Source organism: Camelus dromedarius, chromosome 12 (assembly GCF_036321535.1).
Source record: "Camelus dromedarius isolate mCamDro1 chromosome 12, mCamDro1.pat, whole genome shotgun sequence".
Classification (NCBI taxonomy): Eukaryota; Metazoa; Chordata; class Mammalia; order Artiodactyla; family Camelidae; genus Camelus; species Camelus dromedarius.
The window spans coordinates 64,158,405-64,178,013 of record NC_087447.1 but is presented as its reverse complement, the minus strand read 5'-3'; the positions used below and the strand labels follow the sequence as shown (position 1 = coordinate 64,178,013).

The 19,609-nt window shown below is 44.8% G+C and overlaps 1 protein-coding gene across 4 annotated transcripts in view; it reads right to left on the bottom strand.

Annotated features, from left to right (window-relative positions):
- The window catches only part of AMOTL1 (angiomotin like 1), a 126,624-nt gene that overhangs the window by 27,770 nt on the left and 79,245 nt on the right, over positions 1-19,609 (bottom strand). For all 4 annotated transcript variants that reach the window (XM_064492831.1, XM_064492829.1, XM_064492830.1 and 1 more), the window contains 2 exons: positions 17,752-17,896; positions 16,458-16,547 (listed from right to left, as the gene is read on the bottom strand). In XM_064492831.1, coding sequence (XP_064348901.1) covers positions 16,458-16,547; positions 17,752-17,896 — 235 coding nt within the window. The remainder of the gene's footprint in view (positions 1-16,457; positions 16,548-17,751; positions 17,897-19,609) is intronic.

Below are 19,609 nucleotides of genomic sequence, written 5' to 3'. Positions count from 1 at the left end.
AGGCGGGCCTGGGAATGAACCACCGGGTTTCAAAGCTTCTACTTGGCTATCAACATAGCGTCATAGTTCTTTGCTTTGTTGAGGGCACCCAAGGGCGGATCAATTTTGACCAGAAGCAATAAAATGATAGACTGCGCTCAAGACTGGAAGCCACAACCAGAGCTTGCAGTTTGCAAATCGATGACCACAGTTTTCGCTGTGTCCCAGTGACAACTATTTGGATTTCTGAATGAATGAATACCCTTTCCCTCCAACACACACACACACACACACACACACACCCACACACACACACCCACACCCAGCATTTGCCATTTCCTTGACAGGCAGCATCAGGATGCAGAAGGCACTTCAGCATCAGAAAGAACTGGGCTCCAATCCTAGGTTCACCACTTTCCAGGTCCAAGGGTGGTATTTAACCCGCTTTGGGTCTCCGCTCCCTCAGCTATCAAATGAGAAAGAGAACACCTACATCACGGTGTTGTTGCGATGACTCTGTTGACGGAGATGATGCATGTAAGGTATAAAAGGACCTAAATACCTAGAACTTCGAGCCTAGGACATTGCCTGGCTCAATAAATACTGTTGAATGAATGACTCTCCACTGTGCACCAAGTTCATTGCCAACAATAAACGGCAGCACTTGTTAGCTGTTAGGTATCTGGTACCCTCGTGATCTCCTGACAGCCTCTATTATGCGGCCGCCCACCCCACCTCTGAAGCCACCACTCATCAGATGGCTGGTACTGACCAGGAACTCCTCTGGTTCCCTTCTCCATCCAAACTCCCTGAGTCTCACCGTGCACAGGACAAAGACGTGAGTCCTGGACGAAGACTCTGTTAGCTCTAGAATGCTTTGCAGGCCTCTGGAATTCATGGGTCCAAACATCTCCGTCCTGAGTTTGGTGACCTTGGACTTCAGGCTGCAGCAATATCAATTAGTATCACTCGCACTGGCTCGGCACTCCTCGTCCACTGATGGGGAGCAGTGCTCTCGATGACAAAGTTTTACAAACAATGTTCATGACACTTGTGATAACAATAACAAAATCTGCCCAGGTTTATTGACTGGGGACTGTGTTCCAGGAATGGTGACTTATATCAGCCCCTTCAATGATTCCACTTACACTATTTCCTTTCAGTTTACTCAGTAATGTAGGCACTGTTACTATTCCCATTTTCCAGTTGAGGAAAATGACACTAAGAGGGGATAAGTAACATGCCCACAGAAGTGATGCCCATCAGGGGGAGGGTCAGAACCGGCACCGGCATCTCTCTCACGAGTGGTCACAGGCTTGGCGCAGTGCTGCCTCCCCTGCGCGAGCATGCGTAGATGAAGACGTGCAGAATAACAGAATCAGAAGGTGTGGAAGGGCTCCACGGTAACACAGCTCATTGTGGCCCAGATCTGAGTACGTCTCAGGTCCTATCATATGTCTCAAAGCACAGCAACCACACCCACATATGCATCCCTTTGCCAATGTTAACTGACTAAGCACCTAATGCATGGAGACATCACAGAGTGCAGGGTAAAAGCATGGACCTGGAATCAAGCTTCCCAGGTTCCCACCCAGCTCCACCACTTAAGGTTTTGTGACTCGAAGTAAACGAACATCTTTGCGCTTCAGTTTCCTTGCCTTTAAGGTGAGGTTCACAACAGGACCTACTGCAAAGGGCACACAGTGATTCCCCGGTAAATGGCAACTATGACAATCTGTGGTTATTGCTGTTGTCCAAAAAGGGTGATACAGTCTCCAGCTACACGGTGAGGACATACCATTCTGCTCTCAGTCGGGTGGGAAGAGAGGCGACGACACAGGCAAAGGCCATGCGACAAGCTGCTCTAACAGATGCTTGCACGGGGACCATGACAACACAGAGAGGACACCTACTTCAGGCTGGGGTGCGAGGCAGAGGAGGTGTCAAGGCAGTGAGCCTACACGGTGGGGTAACTGGGCCCCTGAACTCCCCAGAGACACGGGGGACCAGGTGTGTCAGAGCCATTCGAAAAAACCATCTCTTGGGAGATGCCAAGGTGAGTCCCATGACTGAAACCACTTCATAGGAAGGTCCCTTCAGCCTGTTTCTTCGCTAAGCCCCTTGGGATGGATCTCGAGAAAGACCAGCCTCACACGGAACTTTTGGTCGAGCTCCAGTGTATATACTAAGAATTCCTAGGACAGGCAAGTTGACACAAGGGAACTCTGCCCAGAACGGTCTGTTTACTCAGTGGATGTGAATTACCCTAAACTGTGTGGAGCAGGGACCTGATGGCTCCGGTCCCATTTACACAGAGGATGTCTGCTCACACCCTGTTTACTCTGGAAACCACAGCGATGGCACAGGCTTTGTAGCCAGGCTGGCCTAGTGTGATTCTGGCACTCTGGACATGTGATTTCAGCTCCCCGAGGCTCCACTTCCTCAGGTGGAACTAACAAGACCTATTTTGCAGGACTGTTGGGAGGGTTCAAATGACAACCTGTAAAATACCTACCGAGGGCCTTGGCCCAGAACAGATACCTAATAAACAACAAAAGCTAACATACATACGTTACCTCGGGGGTTGCCTCCGTCCCAGGACGGTGCCTGGAGCTTGACCACAAAACTTCATTTCATGACTCCTCACATCAGCTCCACTTGACAACGGAAAAATCAGAAGCAAAATGAGCTATGATACTTGGAACAGGTCAAACGGTCATTGCTTTTGAGCTTCTAGCCATAGGTAAGTCTCTCTGCTTCAGGGAAGATGGAAGCTAGAACTGGTCCCCATTTCTAAAGATGCTTCCCTTCCAACTTACCCTCTCTTTTGGCCAGTTCTGGGCAAGGTTCGAAGTGGACAGTCCGCTGAAACTGTTTCTGCAATTACTATTTGCCCCCTAAGCTTAATCACGGGCTGAACCATGGGAAGGTGGCCCCTAGGAACGACGTCTGTGAGAAACAGCGAGGGTGGAGCGTGCGCGTGGGGTCTGACAGTGGGAGTGCCAGGGCACCATGTGCTGTGCTGCTGGTTTTCAACGCAGTGCTCCAACTTACGGCTGGGGCTCAGAAGCAGAGCAAAGTTGTAGGAATTCATTTCTAGGCCTTTCTGGATATAATGGGTTTTTGATGAGTTTTTCCCCAAGCCAAATATAGCTGGAGGGATGAAGGTGTCCAGCTGCCACCAGCTCACCTGCGGGGTGACTAATTGCACTAGAACACTTAGACGGCAAAAGGTAGATCTTCCTGTCCCTCTTCTCTTCTTCCAGCCAGAGCCAAGGTTTGATCCCTTAACCGCTAGTTCTTCGGGGTTTAATCTATCCTGAATTGTGCATGTGTGTCTGTGCACAGACATACACACAGACCATGCTAATTCTGTTCAAGCTCCAAATCCTACACGCTCCCACAGGGAGGCGCGACCAGCTCCTTGTGGCCTCTGGTTCTGCACCACAATTTCCCCGCCACTCTTCAAGGAGATACTTGTTGCCTTGGCTGAGGGAAGCAGGAGCAGTGGTGACAGAGGTAAGAGAAGAGGGAGCGAGGACAACTCAACAAACCTCAGAAATGCCAAGGACGAGACGTCCCGTTTTAACCAATGAGACTGGCTTCAGGAGCACGGTCTCTAGCACTTCCTGAGTGAAGAGAGCCTAAGAGACATGAGCAGAGAGGAGGCCGTAGGGCAAGGAGAGTCTGGGCAGGGAGGCTGTGGGGCGCCGGGGCGGGCAGTGCCCGGGGCGCTCTGGGAACCGCAGCAGAGACCCATGTCCAGCACTGGAGGGCCCCTGGGAGAACGCCCACTGGGGCAAGTGCTTCCCAACCCGGAGCCCGCTATGGAGGAGACAACGTTCACAGTGGCTGCCTGGACAACGCTCCACTTCCGAAAGCATGTACTACCGTCCTCCACACGCAGGGCTCAGTCCTGGGGAGCAGCCTCATCTGTCTTACAGAGCCCTTTGCATCTGCCCCGGCCCACCACTCTCCACTTGACAGGATCAAACCTGAAGGGCCACGTGATCCAACCTAGGCCCAGCGGAGTCTCTTACGTGGAACTGTGTGTGTGGGAGCCCGGGTGAGAGGAGGGCGCTGACACGGACAGACAGCCTAGCTCTTAGGCTAGCGACCACGTGTGGCATGTGCTCTGGAGAAACAGAGAAAGCCACAGTGTAGAGAGTAAAGAATCAAGTCATGGAGATGGAGAGGTGGATGAGAGTCCACGGTGACAAGGAGAGAGGGAAACAGAGCCACAGGGGAAAACACTGACCCCCCAATACAACCTGCTTCTTGATTCTCACAGGCACGCCAGCCTGGCCCCTGGCCCCTGGCCCCTGTGAGGCCAGCCTGCATGTCCTGCCCAGGGCCCCCTTCCCACATAAAGATACTGAAAAAACAGCCCTCTTATCTGGTCTTAGGCTATCTCAATCAGATTTTTCTCTTTGCAACCAAAAGATCACCAAGACACTCTCTGTTCTTTCTTTACACCTCCATCACCTTCACCAAGAAAGGACTTGGCAGTAATGCCTTAGGACAAGGCTGACCAACACGAATGGCACCAATTCTGGTAACTAGAAACTTCCCCGCAATGCTGATAAAACGGATTCCCTCTTCCAGTCCTGGGTGTATATTCCAGAAAAGATGAAAACTCTAATTCAAAAAGGTACATGCACCCCAGTGTTCACAGCAGCGCTATTTACAATAGCCAAGACATGGAAGCAACCTAAATGTCCATCAACAGATCACTGGATAAAGAAGTTGTGGTATATCTACACAATGGAATACTACTCAGCCATAAAAAGGAATGAAATAATGCCATTTGCAGCAACATGGATGGACCTAGAGAACATCATACTAAGTGAAGTAAGTCAGAGAAAGACAAGTATCATATATCACTTATAAGTGGAATATAAAAAACTGATACAAATGAACTTATCTGCAAAACAGAAAGAGACTCACAGACATAGGAAACAAACTTACGGTTACCAAAGGGGAAAGGTAGGGGAGGGATAAACTGGGAATTTGGGATTAACAGATACACATTACTATATATAAAATAGACAACCAATAAGGACCTACTGTATACCACAGGGAACTATATTCAATATTGTGTAATAACCTGAAAAGAATCTGAAAAGAATTGATTTATACGTATAACTGAATCATTTGGCTGTACATCTGAAACACTGTAAATCAACTACACTTCAATTAAAAAAAAAAAGACACCCTTTTCTGCAAAGAGATTTGAAAATTATTTGCCATATTATCCCTTCCTAAAATGTCTCCTTTGTTTCTTCTTCCTCCAGATCCTTTGGCTGTGAGTTCCCTGACACCATATATTGTAATACTGAGCAGATGTTGGGAGGAGTCTATTCCAAGGGTCAGCTACAATTCATGGGGTAATTGGAGAGGCAGATCCACTTGGAAGTCCTTGTGGACACCGCAAGTAATTTCTTCTGAGGTCGTGGGAGTGGAGAGATATAGGAAGGTATTCCATTTACTTCACTATCCACAAAACTATTCGGGTTCATGCTGCCCCAAAGACATTCCACCTCAGGACCTCGTCCTTACATCTGCCTTCACCCCCTCACTCCAGTTTGAGAGTCAAACTGACAAACCCAGAAAGAGATCCCCCCCAATATATATCCAAACAGAGTACTGTTTACATTATATAAGAGTGATCTATTCACATGAGGCGTATGTGATGCAAAACGTGAGATGATCCACCTTTAAAAGCCACACTCCTTAACTCAGAAATAAAAGAGTAATATAACACAGAGCTGACCCCATAAGCCCCCAGTTTGGCTTTTTGTTGTCTTTTTTAAAATTCCCGGATAAAGTTTCTCAGGTAAGGAAGCTCGTGATTCCACAAAGGGTGCGGGGCGCTCTGCCACCTTGTACGCATGCGCAGGTTGCCGTGGTCCCGCCCGGCGACTGCAGACCTGGGTTGCGAGCGGGCGGCTAACTAGGTCTGTCAACAAACACAGAACACTCCGGCGAGCGCTTGTTTTAAATGGCTGAGCGAGAGAACTGTTTGAAAATGAATTCTGTAATAAGGAAAATTAAGAACAGGAGTTCAAAGCAAACCCTGTTCTGCGGAGCGCTGGGAGAGAGAAGGACGGGGATGAGGGGAGGACGGGATGCTGGGGACCAAGAAGGAAGGAGCTGGGGGTGGGGGGTGGGGGTAGGTTCTGATGAATGCACCCCAGTCTCAACCAGAAATCTTGTTGGGTTTGGTGCGTTTTACATACAGGGCTTCCAAGTCAGCTTTCTTTCAAACAAAGCTCTGAGTTGGGAAGCCAGTGGTTCAGACATTACAAAAGAAACAAAAGATTTGTGGAAATGGCTGCCGTTAAAATGCAGGGAAGAAATTTTTCGGAGAAATGAATCATGATGGGAAAGTGAAGCAAAGCCTGACGTCTAAGAGATTTATTCATTTTTGTTGCCCAAATTTAAGAGGAAAATAGAAAGTTTCCCTTTTACCCATGACAATGACAGCAGAATTACTCTACCACACAGATTAGTTTCTGAGGTCCATCCACCCTGAAGGCTACCCACTGGCGGAAGCTTTTCTGATTCCTTCAGTAAAACAGATCCCGCCTGGATGGGAGACCCTGCACACATACACTTTGCAGGGTAAGTAGTTTTCTCACGAGTCTTTACCATATTCTGCCTTGTACCCCAGGCACAGTGACTGATGTCCGTCTGCCTTAGCCTTCCTTCCTACTTGGCTTACTTCATAATACATCTAAACCCACCTATCTTTGTAGGACTTTTAAGAATCTAAGAGAGCAGAAGTGTCTTCTATGTGAAAAAATACGATAAGTTTAGGCAACAGCTTATTGAATGAGAGGATGCTCCTGATAAACCATCAAATTCTAACTCGGTCTTTAAAATAAAATTCAAAAATGATACTTATCACTGGAAAGTAACAAAGCCTCACCACAAATTCTTCTACTGACCTAATGGAGGAAAACAACACATTTTGATTTTAATATACTTAATTTATCTATTGCTCTTTCATAACCAGAAAGTGAGTCGAATATCCCAAAGTGCCACTTTGTGTAACACCAAAAGTAAAATAGCTCAGGTATAACTTGGTAAAATATTTATTTGAAAGCCAGGAAAAGTTCTCTTAATAGGAACTTTTTCTAATCTAGTCATGTTTTGTATTGCATTTTTATTTTAGAAACTGTACTTACACATGTAGGTATAACTCATAGGTTGTTTTTTTTTAACCTACCTATATTCATACATATATACCTGCAAACATGCTTGACTGATTATACACCCATTCATTCAGCCAGCTCAGCTTCCCACATGTACTGTTGCACCTTCCACTTCATTATTTTAACTTGAAATAAAAATGTACTGCATAGATAAAAAACAATAGCACAGGGAACTATATTCAACATCTGTAACAACTTTTAATCAAAAAGAAAATGAAATGAATATATGTAAATATATGCATGACTGGGACATTATCCTGTACACCAGAAACTGACACATTGTAACGGATGGTACTTCAATTAAAAAAAGAAAGAAAGAAAAATGTACTGCTACTTCTAGATCACTGCTGACAGCCTAATAACAAATTAAACAATGAATTAATAACACACAAACACACAGGATGCACAGGGCATTGAACTTTGACTAGACACATATGCGGAGTCAATTATAAACTAAACCTGATGACATATAAATTCTCTGCCCTCCACAGAACAAAAGTCCTTTTCTGCCTTCTCTTTTCTTAATACAAAAAGATAAAGAACAGACACGTCTATTTCCAGGGATGACAAATTAAGAAAGACCCTGCCAGCCAATCTGGCTCCCCAAGCAGAAAACAACACTAAAAACTAGACATTATGCAGACAGCAATGACCTCAAGGTAGTGGGAAGTGAGGCAGGCAGACAGATGGCGTGGGGACGGCCACTTACTGCAGAGGACAGGGCTGCACAAGTCTTCCCATGCTGGGTCCACTCGGTGACCCTGGTCACATCTCATCACACTGTACACTCAAAATGTATACACTCCAGTGTATGCATTATATACCTCTATTTGGTTTGATTGAGGCGTTATTATAATATGTATAATAAAACTGTGTTTTAAATGGGCCCTTTTAATAGCAGCTAGGGCTTAACAACAAATACTGGCTGAGAGATAGAAGTTTATGCTGGGGAAACTGTTATATCTGGGGACAGAGTGGTTCAATCTAGGACTGACAGGGAGACAGAAAGGCATCACTCGCAATTATATGTTCTCCCTTCTCCTAACTTCTGCAACCCCTCCCACTGTCAGTTTTCTCACTTGCTTTGAGCAGCTCCTTTTTTCTCTTCTTTCTACCAAACCACAGTCTTTGTAGGCAAAAAGAAAATTAGTAGCACGTGTAAGCTTATTTTTAATGGTCTAAGACCAAATTTTCTGGACTTAAGACAAACACTTTGATCCCTCAAAGTTCTCGGATTCCACTAAGAAACAGCTTTACACTCTCACTCCAATTCGTGAACCAAAAATAATTTCAAAAACTAACTGTAAGAAACTACACCACAGGGTTGTTCATTGTATTCTGCTTATTTTTTCATTCTTATCTTCCAGAGAACAAAAAGTTGAATGCCATAGACATTTTGAAAAAACTTTTTTTTTAAAGACTCTAAGCTCTGTTCTGGTCTCAAATATCTTTGGCTTTTGTATCTGATGAGATATGCTGGATTATCCAGCAAGGCCTTTTATTAGACTTGGTGGTGGTTCAAAGACAGATGTAGAAATCAGAAACACAGAATGTTAATTCCAGTAGTTAGAACTCACTTGAGATGACTTGAATACATTATTATTATTAAGTACTGGGCTAAATAATTTGCAATAAGACTTCTAGTACAAGAATTATGTCCGCTTACTAGGCTGGATTCTTCTCTGGGTAAAAATGGGAGATCTTTCATCACCCCCCAGGGCCAACAGAGATGACCTTTGGAGAAAAGAAAGGAAAAAACAAGAAAAAGGAGGTGCTGGTTATTGTCAGAGTTTTGCCATTAAGCACCTAGGGGGCCTAGGGGAAAGCATTTGATCATTCTTGGTCCCAGTTTCTTCTTTAATGAAACATGGAAGCCACTCTAACTGAGCTCTGGGAGTCCTACGCTGCACCTCACGCCTTACCACCTCTCTCCACCTCCCCCGCACACAGGAAGTGATGCTCCAGAGTCAGGATGCCCTGGGTTCAAAACCTGTCGGTTTCACTTTCCTGCCCATGGACTAGTGACCTAACCTTCCTGTGCCCCAGTTCCCTCATTTGTTAAATACCTGTGATACCAACCTCACAGGGTTGCTTGGAGGATTAACGAGACAATGTACCTACAGAGGTTAGCAGGGTGCGTGGCTCATGGTAAGTGCCCAGGGCGTGCTGGCAGCTGTTACTGCGGTTACACGACCTGCCCCAGGACCTGCAGGCTGGGAGCACACTTACAACTCCACCTGAATATAAACTTTGAACCATCCGATCTACAGCCTCCAGAACGCTGTCACTCATAATAGCAATCAGGTGGCCTCTTAAAGGGCTCTGGTTCAAAGGACACAGGCATTGCTGGTAACCAGACTTGGGACCTTTAAGGTCCTCTCCAACCCTGATGCACAAGATCTGCTGACCTCGTCTCACAGTAGGATGCTTAGGGGAAGATATACGGCCCTGTTGGGAGAGGTACCCCTGAGACCTCCCTACCCAGGCAGTCACCACCCCTGGCTGACCACAGGGCCGGCCCTGCCAGCCCTGTCTCCACCATTAGCTCATTCTGGATCCCCACGGGGGTAATGAAGGTTTGTGACTGCATTTGTATGTGCCCCAGCTTATCTACAGTGAAATAATCACATTCACCTAGTTAGGAATTAAGGAAAAGACTATGAGACTCTCCTAGAAAAGAAAATAACAGTTACATCCTGGTTTATAAGTTAGGGCAACTTACAAAATTAGGAAATATTTAGAAAAGACTTAAGAAGGATTTGTGAAGCTCTCTACTTTCCATTCTGCTTTTGCTGGGGTTCCTTCTTTCCCTCCTTCTTCCAAAACTAGCACCCAGAACAGAAGTCCACACGCCATGGCCTGCAGGCCAGATCCAGCCCACAGCCCCGCCACTTGTTCACGGCTCACCTCTTGTGGCTTTTCAGGCTACAGGAACAGAGTTGAGCAGCTGTGGCCCCCAAGCCTGGAATTATTTACATTCTGGCTTTTAACAGTTTGCTTAACCCTGGCCTAGGATATGGTTTGTTCATAGTAGGTAGCCTATAACTTTTTGAATAAATAATAATGATCATTATTTCACTCAACATCCAACAAAGATTTATCCAGTGTCTCTAAGCACCAGGTACCGTGCCAGCTTCTGGAAACACAATGACCTGGGACCACAATGGCAGGGATGACAGTCAGGGCCCTCATGATTAGGACAGTTTAGGAAGGGAAGACAGAAAACGATCATCCAAATAGTTACTTATTTACAGTTGTGATGAGTGTTTACAAAGGGAAAGTCTAGTGTATTGGTGGAGTGTATCGAAGGAAGGAGACCTGATCCCATTTCAGGAAGCCTTGTCTGAGTAACTGCTGTTTAATTTCAGCTAAGACCTGAACGTGGATGTCTTGGTTCTGAACTGTCAGGGAAAGGGAGGGATCCCTGATGCCACATGAAATGCAAATGGGTTTCAGTCTGTTTTTCAGGCTGTGCTTCTTCCATCCATCCATCTAGCCGTGAGTGCAAGAAACACAGACTGTAATGAAGTTTAAGACACTTGATTTTTCAATCCCCAAACGGGAATGCTAAGCAAAGAAATAATTTAAAAACCAACCATGTGAAAATCACAAGCCATGTTCACTTGTTAGAGACTGGACATCAGCACGTGACCAAGGGACAGGGCTGCAATCCGCTCTGGTTCTCTAAGCACAGAAAATCGGCCTCAGCTGAGGAACATTCATTTTTACACTTGGGGAGAAGGTTTGATTGAACACAAACAGATGCCCTGCAGCCTGGGTGTGCTTCTTGCTGTCATGGACGTTTGAAGTTTCTCAGTGCTGCCTGTCAAGGTCGAGCAAGTGGCTTAAGCACACACATGCACTGCTTTCCAAATCCAGCCGGGCTCGGAGGGCCACGCAGGCATTCTCCGGGAACAGGGCCCATTCCCTCACCCAGAAAACTGGCAGGTCCTTCCAGAGAAAGCGAGTGTTCAAAGAGGCGGAGAAAGGAGGCAGAAAAGCAGGAAGGAGTGTTGCAGAAGAAATGCATGTTTTAAAGTCTTCTTTGCATGTCCTATCACCGATGATCCGGCAGGAGCTCTGTGGGCTGAACTGGGAGATTTATTCCTCTATTTCTTTAGAGGAAATGTAGGCACAGGGAGATTAAGCATCTCACTCTAGGTCACCGAGCAAGTCAGTGAGAGGCCGGGACCTAGGAGATGCCGTAACCGATCCAAGATTAGCTGCTTGAGCCCGTGCCTATAAAACTTCTGCTTTTTAGAACTGCAGTCTGCTAAATGTAGAGATCATAAAAGGTCATCTCCTTAAAAGGAGAATTTGCTTATTTAGGGCAAGAAAACTTTCCTGGTTTAAGATTAAAAGATGCACCTTGGCAAGCTTGAAGGACAACTCCTTCCCCTTTGCCCAGGAGCTGAGCGGTGGTGTACGGCATGGTCTGTGGATTGGTCAGTGTGAGCATATGACCCGTTGCTACAAAAACTGTTGTACGCCCTAGCCAGCTCTCCTCTCCAACGTAACCACAGCAGAGTAAAAGAGAAGGTGTCAAGAGAACAAGAAATCAGCTATATTTTAGTATATGGTAGTAATTTTCATGAAAAATACTATCGTTGCTCATAGTGGAAGATTCCCCTTACCTGGACATCTTCCTACTTGAATAAAAAGAAAGGCGGGAAGGTAGAAGGCAAAGAAAAATTAAAATCAAGCATTTTTAAGTTGCTTCTATTCTGGAGTTCATTAATAATTTTGCCTAATGTCTTGAAATAACTGAAGATAACCTTGGGTAGCTCTCAACATGCCTGGGAGATACCAAGCTAAAAAGAATATTTGGGTACTGATGCTCCAAGCCTATTGTTACAGAGATGTCCCGCTTTCACTCATTCCCTCAGTAGACATTTATTGAGTGCCAGGGACATAAAGAGCCCAAGGGTTTTAATGAGATTTGGGGATGGCTGTTGGTGAAGAATGCCTGTGGTTCTCCCATCGAGTGGAGGGGATCTACGCAGAGAAGTGGTGCCACGGAGAACGCAGGTGGCGTAAGTACCGCAGCAGGGGCTTTGCTCTGAGTCAGGAGCTGCGAGCACCGGCGGGGCCGTCGGGGAGGAGGTAAGTGTCCACATGACAACATCCAGCCTCTCCTCCCCAGAGAAGCCTGATGGGAACCCACAGCCTGATGTAATGAAACCCAACGAGGATTCAGAATAATCTCCTTATGCTCTATGTGGGTCAACAGCATCAATGTTTATGTCACTGTAATTTCTGCGTTGTGTTTCACACAAGCCCTTAGAGGAAATACCAAAACCAGAGAGATTTTCTTTTAGGAAGTTATTTTCGTCTCTTTCACATTCTAGAAGAGACAGAAAATCCAAGTATCTAAGATAAGATTCAAGAGTAAGATGGTGATTATAAGACACAGTGAAAATGGCAAATTACTATTATTTTTAAAACAGAGTGGTCCCACACCTTTTTTTGTTGTTGTTAATTTTTAAACCCATGGGAATTATAAGGGAAATCAAATTCTACAGATTAGTCCAGACTTGTTTACATTCATTACTTATTAATTTAAACAAATAAATGAAAGTCCAGAGAATCTTTTTTTCTCAGAGAGGGATATTTAATAACAGAATCTAACTTACACAGACTTAAAGTTCACCAAATATGCTGACCCCATAGGGCCTAAAGAATCACACAGGAAGGAGGAGATAAGTTCTCAGCCATCCTGCGACGTGACTGGGTTTATCCTGGAAAAACACAAGCATGCCAGAGCTAACCAGCTCCCCCTCCACCCAAGAACGTAATACGAGCAACTCTACCAGTCTAGTTTCCCTACATCTCACATTTTATTTTTGGCTTTCTGACCTATTAATGATGGAAATTCTGCAGAGTTACCAGTTTTCAGAAAAAAAACTATTACAAAGTTTCACTTACTGAGAAGACAAGAGCTAAGAATGGATAGACATTCCTGGAGCACTGCCTTTAGTGGACAGTGGCCTACGTCTGCTGTGTGCACGCGTGTGCGTGTGTGTGTGCGTGTGTGTGACAAGTTAGTGAGAAACCAGCCATCTCACTAAGTTACAGAAGCTAAAGGACAAAGCAGCCCCCAGGTTCACAGAGCCAGATCAAAAAACAAATTGGCTAGATCCCCCGTTTTTAAGGAGCAACTTGGCTGCAAAAATATTTGGGAAAACAAATTCATAAAATCAGAAAGCAAACACACAAAATTTTGAATTCCTCCAAAGAGAACAATACAACACCATGAGGTGATAGGGAAAAGCGTTCCTCAGGGTCCTCAAACACCTAAGCACTTCATCCAGTGAGATTTTAAAGGTTTTTTAATTTCAATTTTTTAAAGTGGCAGTTACTTTTTACTTACTTACTTACTTTATTTCTTTATTTATGGGAGATAATTAGGCTTATTTATTTATTCATTCATTTTAATGGAGATAGCGGGGATTCTCCATTTTCTCTTTCCCTCTAACTTTTCCATTGGCCAAGGTGGTTGTCGGGGGCTTCCCAGCTTAGCCCGAGCCCCTGGCACGCATGATCCAGAGAAGTCACTACTATTTGCTACGCAGTCAGGCTTGCCTGTCTCTTGGCCGGGTGGTGGACATCTCAAAAGATTCATCTGAAAAGCATGGCTTCCTCTGGAGTGTGCAGTGTTCATAATGATGATCACTAGGCATTTGCAAAGTCTTCTGAGAATAGTTTACAGAGGACTATACAGATGATGGAACACATCAGTAACTGTCGAGAGAGTAATTCACGCCTCCTATTCTGCGCCCATGTGCTAAGACGAAAGCCCTGTCTGGGTACGTCTGCACCTTTGTTAAACGTGCTCACTCAGCTCCGGGCAGCAGAGTGAGATGACTCAGCACACTCAAGCCTTAACACGTTATCTAATGGCAACTCCTCCGTCTCCTCCTGCTTTGTATTGGTAAAGGGGGCCCCTACATCTAGTCACACTCTTCTCTGTGTCTCACTGTCATTATTCATTCCATTGGTCACCAAGCCCTACTAATCTGTCACTTGCTTATCTGTCCCCTACCCTCCATTACTACTTCCGTCTTAGTTCAGGACCTCGACTTCTCTTGCCCGGATACTAAAATATCTGTCAACTAGCCTCCTGGCCTCTAGGTTAATCCCTCATGAAGTTCTCTTCTACTGTGCCTCCCCAGCTAGCTTCTAAAATATAAGCCCTGCAAACAATGAAATCACAAACATATTGAAGAAATTTATAGGTGAATATGTTTATAATCTTGGAATGGAAAAAGCATTTCTAAATATGACATACAACTTAAAGACATAAATAGAATCACATCAAAAAAAAATCTTCTGTAAGATAAAGGACACTATATGTAAAGATAAAAAAAACCAACTGGAAAAAATATCTGCACTATATATGGCAGGGCATATGCTAATTTCCTTCATATACAAAGAGTTCTTCCAACTCACTAAGAAAAAAATCTATCTGAAAATTTGAAATAATATCTCAAGTCCATCTCTTGGCTACACCAGGAGGGGAAAAGCTAATGCAAACAATTATAAAGCTGTGAGAAAGGCACAATGCGTCCTGCAAAGACTAAGTATTGAAAAATTGGTTAGATATCACTGTTAGCAAACCCACATCAAATGCCCTGCCGAGACGCAATTACATCACACGTCAACACTGAGGCACCTTTCGGCAGCTGAAAAATGCCCCGGGACACTCTTGTTTATGCCTTTGGAACACAGCGGAGGGTGTTTGCACAGAACAAATCATTCCCTGCAAAGCTGGAAGGGCCTCTTTGTCTGCATTATTGATGTTTTAGCTTTGAGCCAGAAGGTTAAAGTCTTCGGGAACATTTCTGAGCTCACACAACACCAAAGCCTATTATTCCATCCCTGGGCTGGGAGGCTAGAGCAAGTGCCCATCAGATGAAACTCACTAACTTTTCCATTCTGACCTGAACTAAATGACAAAATAATATCCCCTAAAAAGAAGGCAGAGTATCAGGAGCATAAATCACTGACATAACTCCCACAAAAATACTCACTCTACCAAGGCATACGGTCACCCAGAAGTAAGGTGTCAAAATCCTAAGTCCAGATGACTCATTTTCCCAATGAAAGCTCACATAAATGGTAAATCTACTCCACTCAGAAGAAGAAATAAATTTTGTTAGGAAACTGAATAACTCAAAATGCTTACATAGCTTTGTATGTGAGTCTGGGGCACAGGCCAATTCCCCTACCGCAAGACTGCAAAGAAATCTGATACAAAAGCCCTAGACTGTATTAGTACCTATTTGCCAGAACAGAATTTAAAACATAAAGCTGAGACTCATACTGGAGCACGATCATGAGTAAATTTGAGAAAAACAAAAGAGCTTACCCTCAATGAACAGTATTGGAAATTGGAAAATTTAACTGATTATTTCCCAGCCTTGAAAATGTAGAGCTGTACTGAGGGTCCTAAAGGTCAGAATAGCACCATTCTACAACGAATGGCCAGTGTCCAAACATACGACTTTTTGTTGTTCAAACTGTCTTTAGTTTGTGGGCACTTAACTCACAATGTTGTTGAGAATTATGATAAAGAAATGAATTCAATTTTCTAAACAGTTTCCAAAAAAGAGACAGTGAGATTCTTACATTTCTGACTTGTACAATGAATTTGCAGAAATCTGAACCTTAATCCACAGTTTCTCCAAACTTATTTGCTCCTATCATTTGTCTCTGGTGAAGTAGAATATTCTCATGATACATCTAGAAGCACAGAAAGCCAACTTACTTCTGGCTGAAATGGGTTCAGTGGTTTTGCAAGAGAGCATCACATATTGAGACATGTGATGTGGTCATTTAGGTGGCTTCACGCTGCCGGGGCAGCCAGCCCCAAATTGCCCAACCTAGGTGAGCACAAAACATGACAAAGGAGCAAATTCCACCGCAGGCCTCCTTCCCTCTCCACAGAGAAAAGGAATTGTGCCTTCCTTCCAGCAGTGAGTGCCAGGAAACACTGCAACGTCGCTATTCCTTGGAGGGTATTATAGTGAAACAGAAACTGGAGGTCAGAAGGTCAGAATAAACATGACTGAAATACGCATCAACCTTGGCTTTGTTTTCGGTAGATATAGGAGGGTCTCATCTGTGACTCAACAGCTTAGATGCTAAATTAACAAGTGAAAAACAAGCAGCACAGAACTTACTTAAAACTAACAGGGTTCTTTTGTCAGGCCCTCGATTTTTAAAAATACCAAGTTGGGGAAGATAGCTGTGGAGACTCACTCTGGGAAGCGTAGAGCCCCTCGGCCGCTCTGTCTTCATGCCCTTCGTACTCCCTGCTGGACAGCTGCCTGTTGGCTGTCTCCAGGCGATCTGTGCAGAGAGGAAATGGTTACAGAGAAATGCATGTGCATCGAATTCATCCTCCAATCGAGGAATGACCTGGGTGCTGAGAGCTGGGTAGGAAGAAATGCCTGGGCAGGAGCCCCAAATTGAACACCTCTTGGGGAGGAACAATCTGTTGCAAAACATCAAAAGAAAAATCTTCAGATGCTCCGCGGTGCCTGTGTGCAATCTCATGCCAAGGGTGCGCCAGGTGCAGGCAGCCAAGAACAGGCTCCTGCAAGGCCAGCCAAGCTCTGACTTGAAGTCCTCAAAAAGGGTTGAATCTCCTCGGCTTCAAACCCAGCCCTTGTCCAACGTGAACCATCAGCCCTATGCTTTAGCCAGCAGCTTCTAAAATTAAAGAAAACGATTAAGTACATACCAAAAAACAGGTCAAAAAGACCTAATGGATGAAGATTCTCCTCGGTGAGTTCTAGGTCTGCTCATACCATTTGGTCAGTTTTCATATATTCAATGAAATCACTCAGCCTAACGAGTCTTTACTGAGTGTACATGGTGCCCAAGACAAAAGGGTTTGCAGTAACAGAAAAGGTAGGTTCCAGCTACAGATTCCCAGCACACTGAGTCTTTTGACAGGAGGTAAATAAAAAAATGGCTTGGCTGACTGAAAGTGAAGCACGATTTCATGGGTCAACTCATTCAGCGTGTTGGAGGTTGCCAAGATTCTGCAACAGGGGGGCCCTGAGCTTTCAGGGAGTTGATATATATCTACTCTTTTTACAACTGTGGGCTTTTTTTCCCTCCAAGAGGGACATATGTCTAGCTCTGTCTACTAGACTACACTGAGCACATGTTAAGTGTTGGCTTTCAAAGAAAGAATGCTACCAAATGCCTCAGCTTGATGTGGCAAGTGCTGTGTATCCAACATTGGTCTTTTCAGACATTCTCATTCGCGACACGAGTCACTGTTAAGTACTTTTAAAGCAAGAAGGAGCTGCACACCTCCCCCACTCCCCTTTCAAGGACTCATGCATAGAGGCTGTTGCTTCTCAGGCTCAATCTGCAACCTTATAACCTACAAGGCGAAAAGAACACTTCCTGCTCTTTGGTGCCCCTTCCCCAGGGGTTTGGAATTTATAAGGTTATCTAACACAACTTGGACCTGAAGTCAGGCTGTCAGTTACACAGGGTGGGGTTTAGGGTAGAGAAAATGTGAATGAACTTGACATGCCTCGGAGGTCTCTGTTGAAATCATGGAGTCTTCGAATCTCGCCTTCGAGTTTGTTTCTCATCGCCTTGTCCAGTGACTCTCGCTTGGTGGTTGACTTGACCAGGCTCTCATAGGCTTCCGAGATTCTCTGAAGTTCTTTTTCAAACTGAAACAAAGAAGCAGCATGGAATTGGGACTTCTGACATTCTCATCCACGCCTTAGCTATACTGAGCCTTGGACATTTCAAATGTGAAGGCTGTATCTTCAAGGCAGCCTTCCTGCATCCTAAGTTTCTTGTCTACCAAATCACGTAATTGACTTCACTCCCAAGGGCCATATTAGGGTCCTGTAAATAAGAGGCTCGCCTGGACCATCTGATGTTTCCTTGTAATAGTCCCTCTGTACAAACATCAGGAAGGGGTGAATTTAGACATAACTTAAACCACTTATGTTCTGTATGGCAATTTATAACCATTATTGTTATTCCTAGTTAACATAAGGAAAATATGAAAGTACTGGAAAACTAACAGACTACAACTAGAACCCAAATTTCCTGACTCAGGTACAGTGTTCTTCCTGAGACCCTCCCACTCATCCCCAAAGGAACAGAAAATCCACATGAAGACAGGCTTCATCACTTAGCGTCGTTACCCCTTTGTCTATGAAATTATCTCTATAAAGGACTAATGGATTTGTATCTAATTGTAAACCAATGTACTATAGAAAACCTCTCTATATAAGAGGGTTGAAAGACAGAAAGACATCGGACTAAAGCTGCTTTTTATAATTTGAAAAGACACATTCACCCCACTGTTCACGGCAACACTATTAACAATAGCCAAGACATGGAAACAACCTAAATGTCCATCAACAAATGACTGGATAAAGAAGTTGTTGTACACACATACACACACACACACACGCGCGCGCGCACACACACACACACACACACACACACTGGACTACAACTCAGCCATAAAAAAGAATAAAATAATAAAACTGCTTTTTTTTTTGTATTTCACTAAATTGAGAGCTGTAACTGCAAGAGCCTTTAATCTACAGCATACACAATCCTGTAACACGCAGCTGCAACTCTCATAACAGGAGTCTAACATAACGCACATTTTGAAGTAGGTATCAACAAATGCCTACTGCTGTGTAACAGAAGTGTAGGAGAAAGAGTAAAGAGCGCCTGCAAACCAGGCGCGGCAAAGCGGCAGGGCTGAGAACGCGAGCGCCCCCCTCCGGGCACCAAGAGACCTGCACCGTGTTTCCAGTTCCTCTGCAGGAGAGCTATGTCACCAGAAGCCAGGCATCCCAACAGTCTGCGCCCCAATTGCCAAGATCAGAAGGTCCCTCCTGAGACGTTTCCATCTCCTAACAGATACCTCTTGTACACTTACTATGTGTCTGGGTGCCGAGAATACAGAAATAAGGCAGATACAGAGCTGGCCTGTGAGCAGATACACACACTAGTGCCATGTGACAAGGGGTGTGGTGGTTTAATGCGGTGGCAGCCTAGAAACAAAGCCATTAATTTTACAGGGATAAGAAAAGATTTCTTTCAAAAGGACTTCAGAGAAAATGCCATTTAAAATGAATCTTGAGGGATGAACAGGAATTTGCCAAGCATAAAAGAAAAGGCCAAAGGGCTTTGGAATTCTAGGCAGAAGACAGGGTGGGAGCCAAGACAGAGGCACAAAGGAAAGTGTGTGTCTCTGACCCAACACGTGGTCCAGGGATGAGAGCAGGGGGCAGGGGGCAGGTGGCAGAGGTGAGAGCCCAAAAAAGGGCTTTATGGGCAAAGAGAATTATGAGGATGGGAGGGCTTGGGGGAATGGCGGTGGGGGGAGGGCAGCGTAATCTTACCTGAGGTTT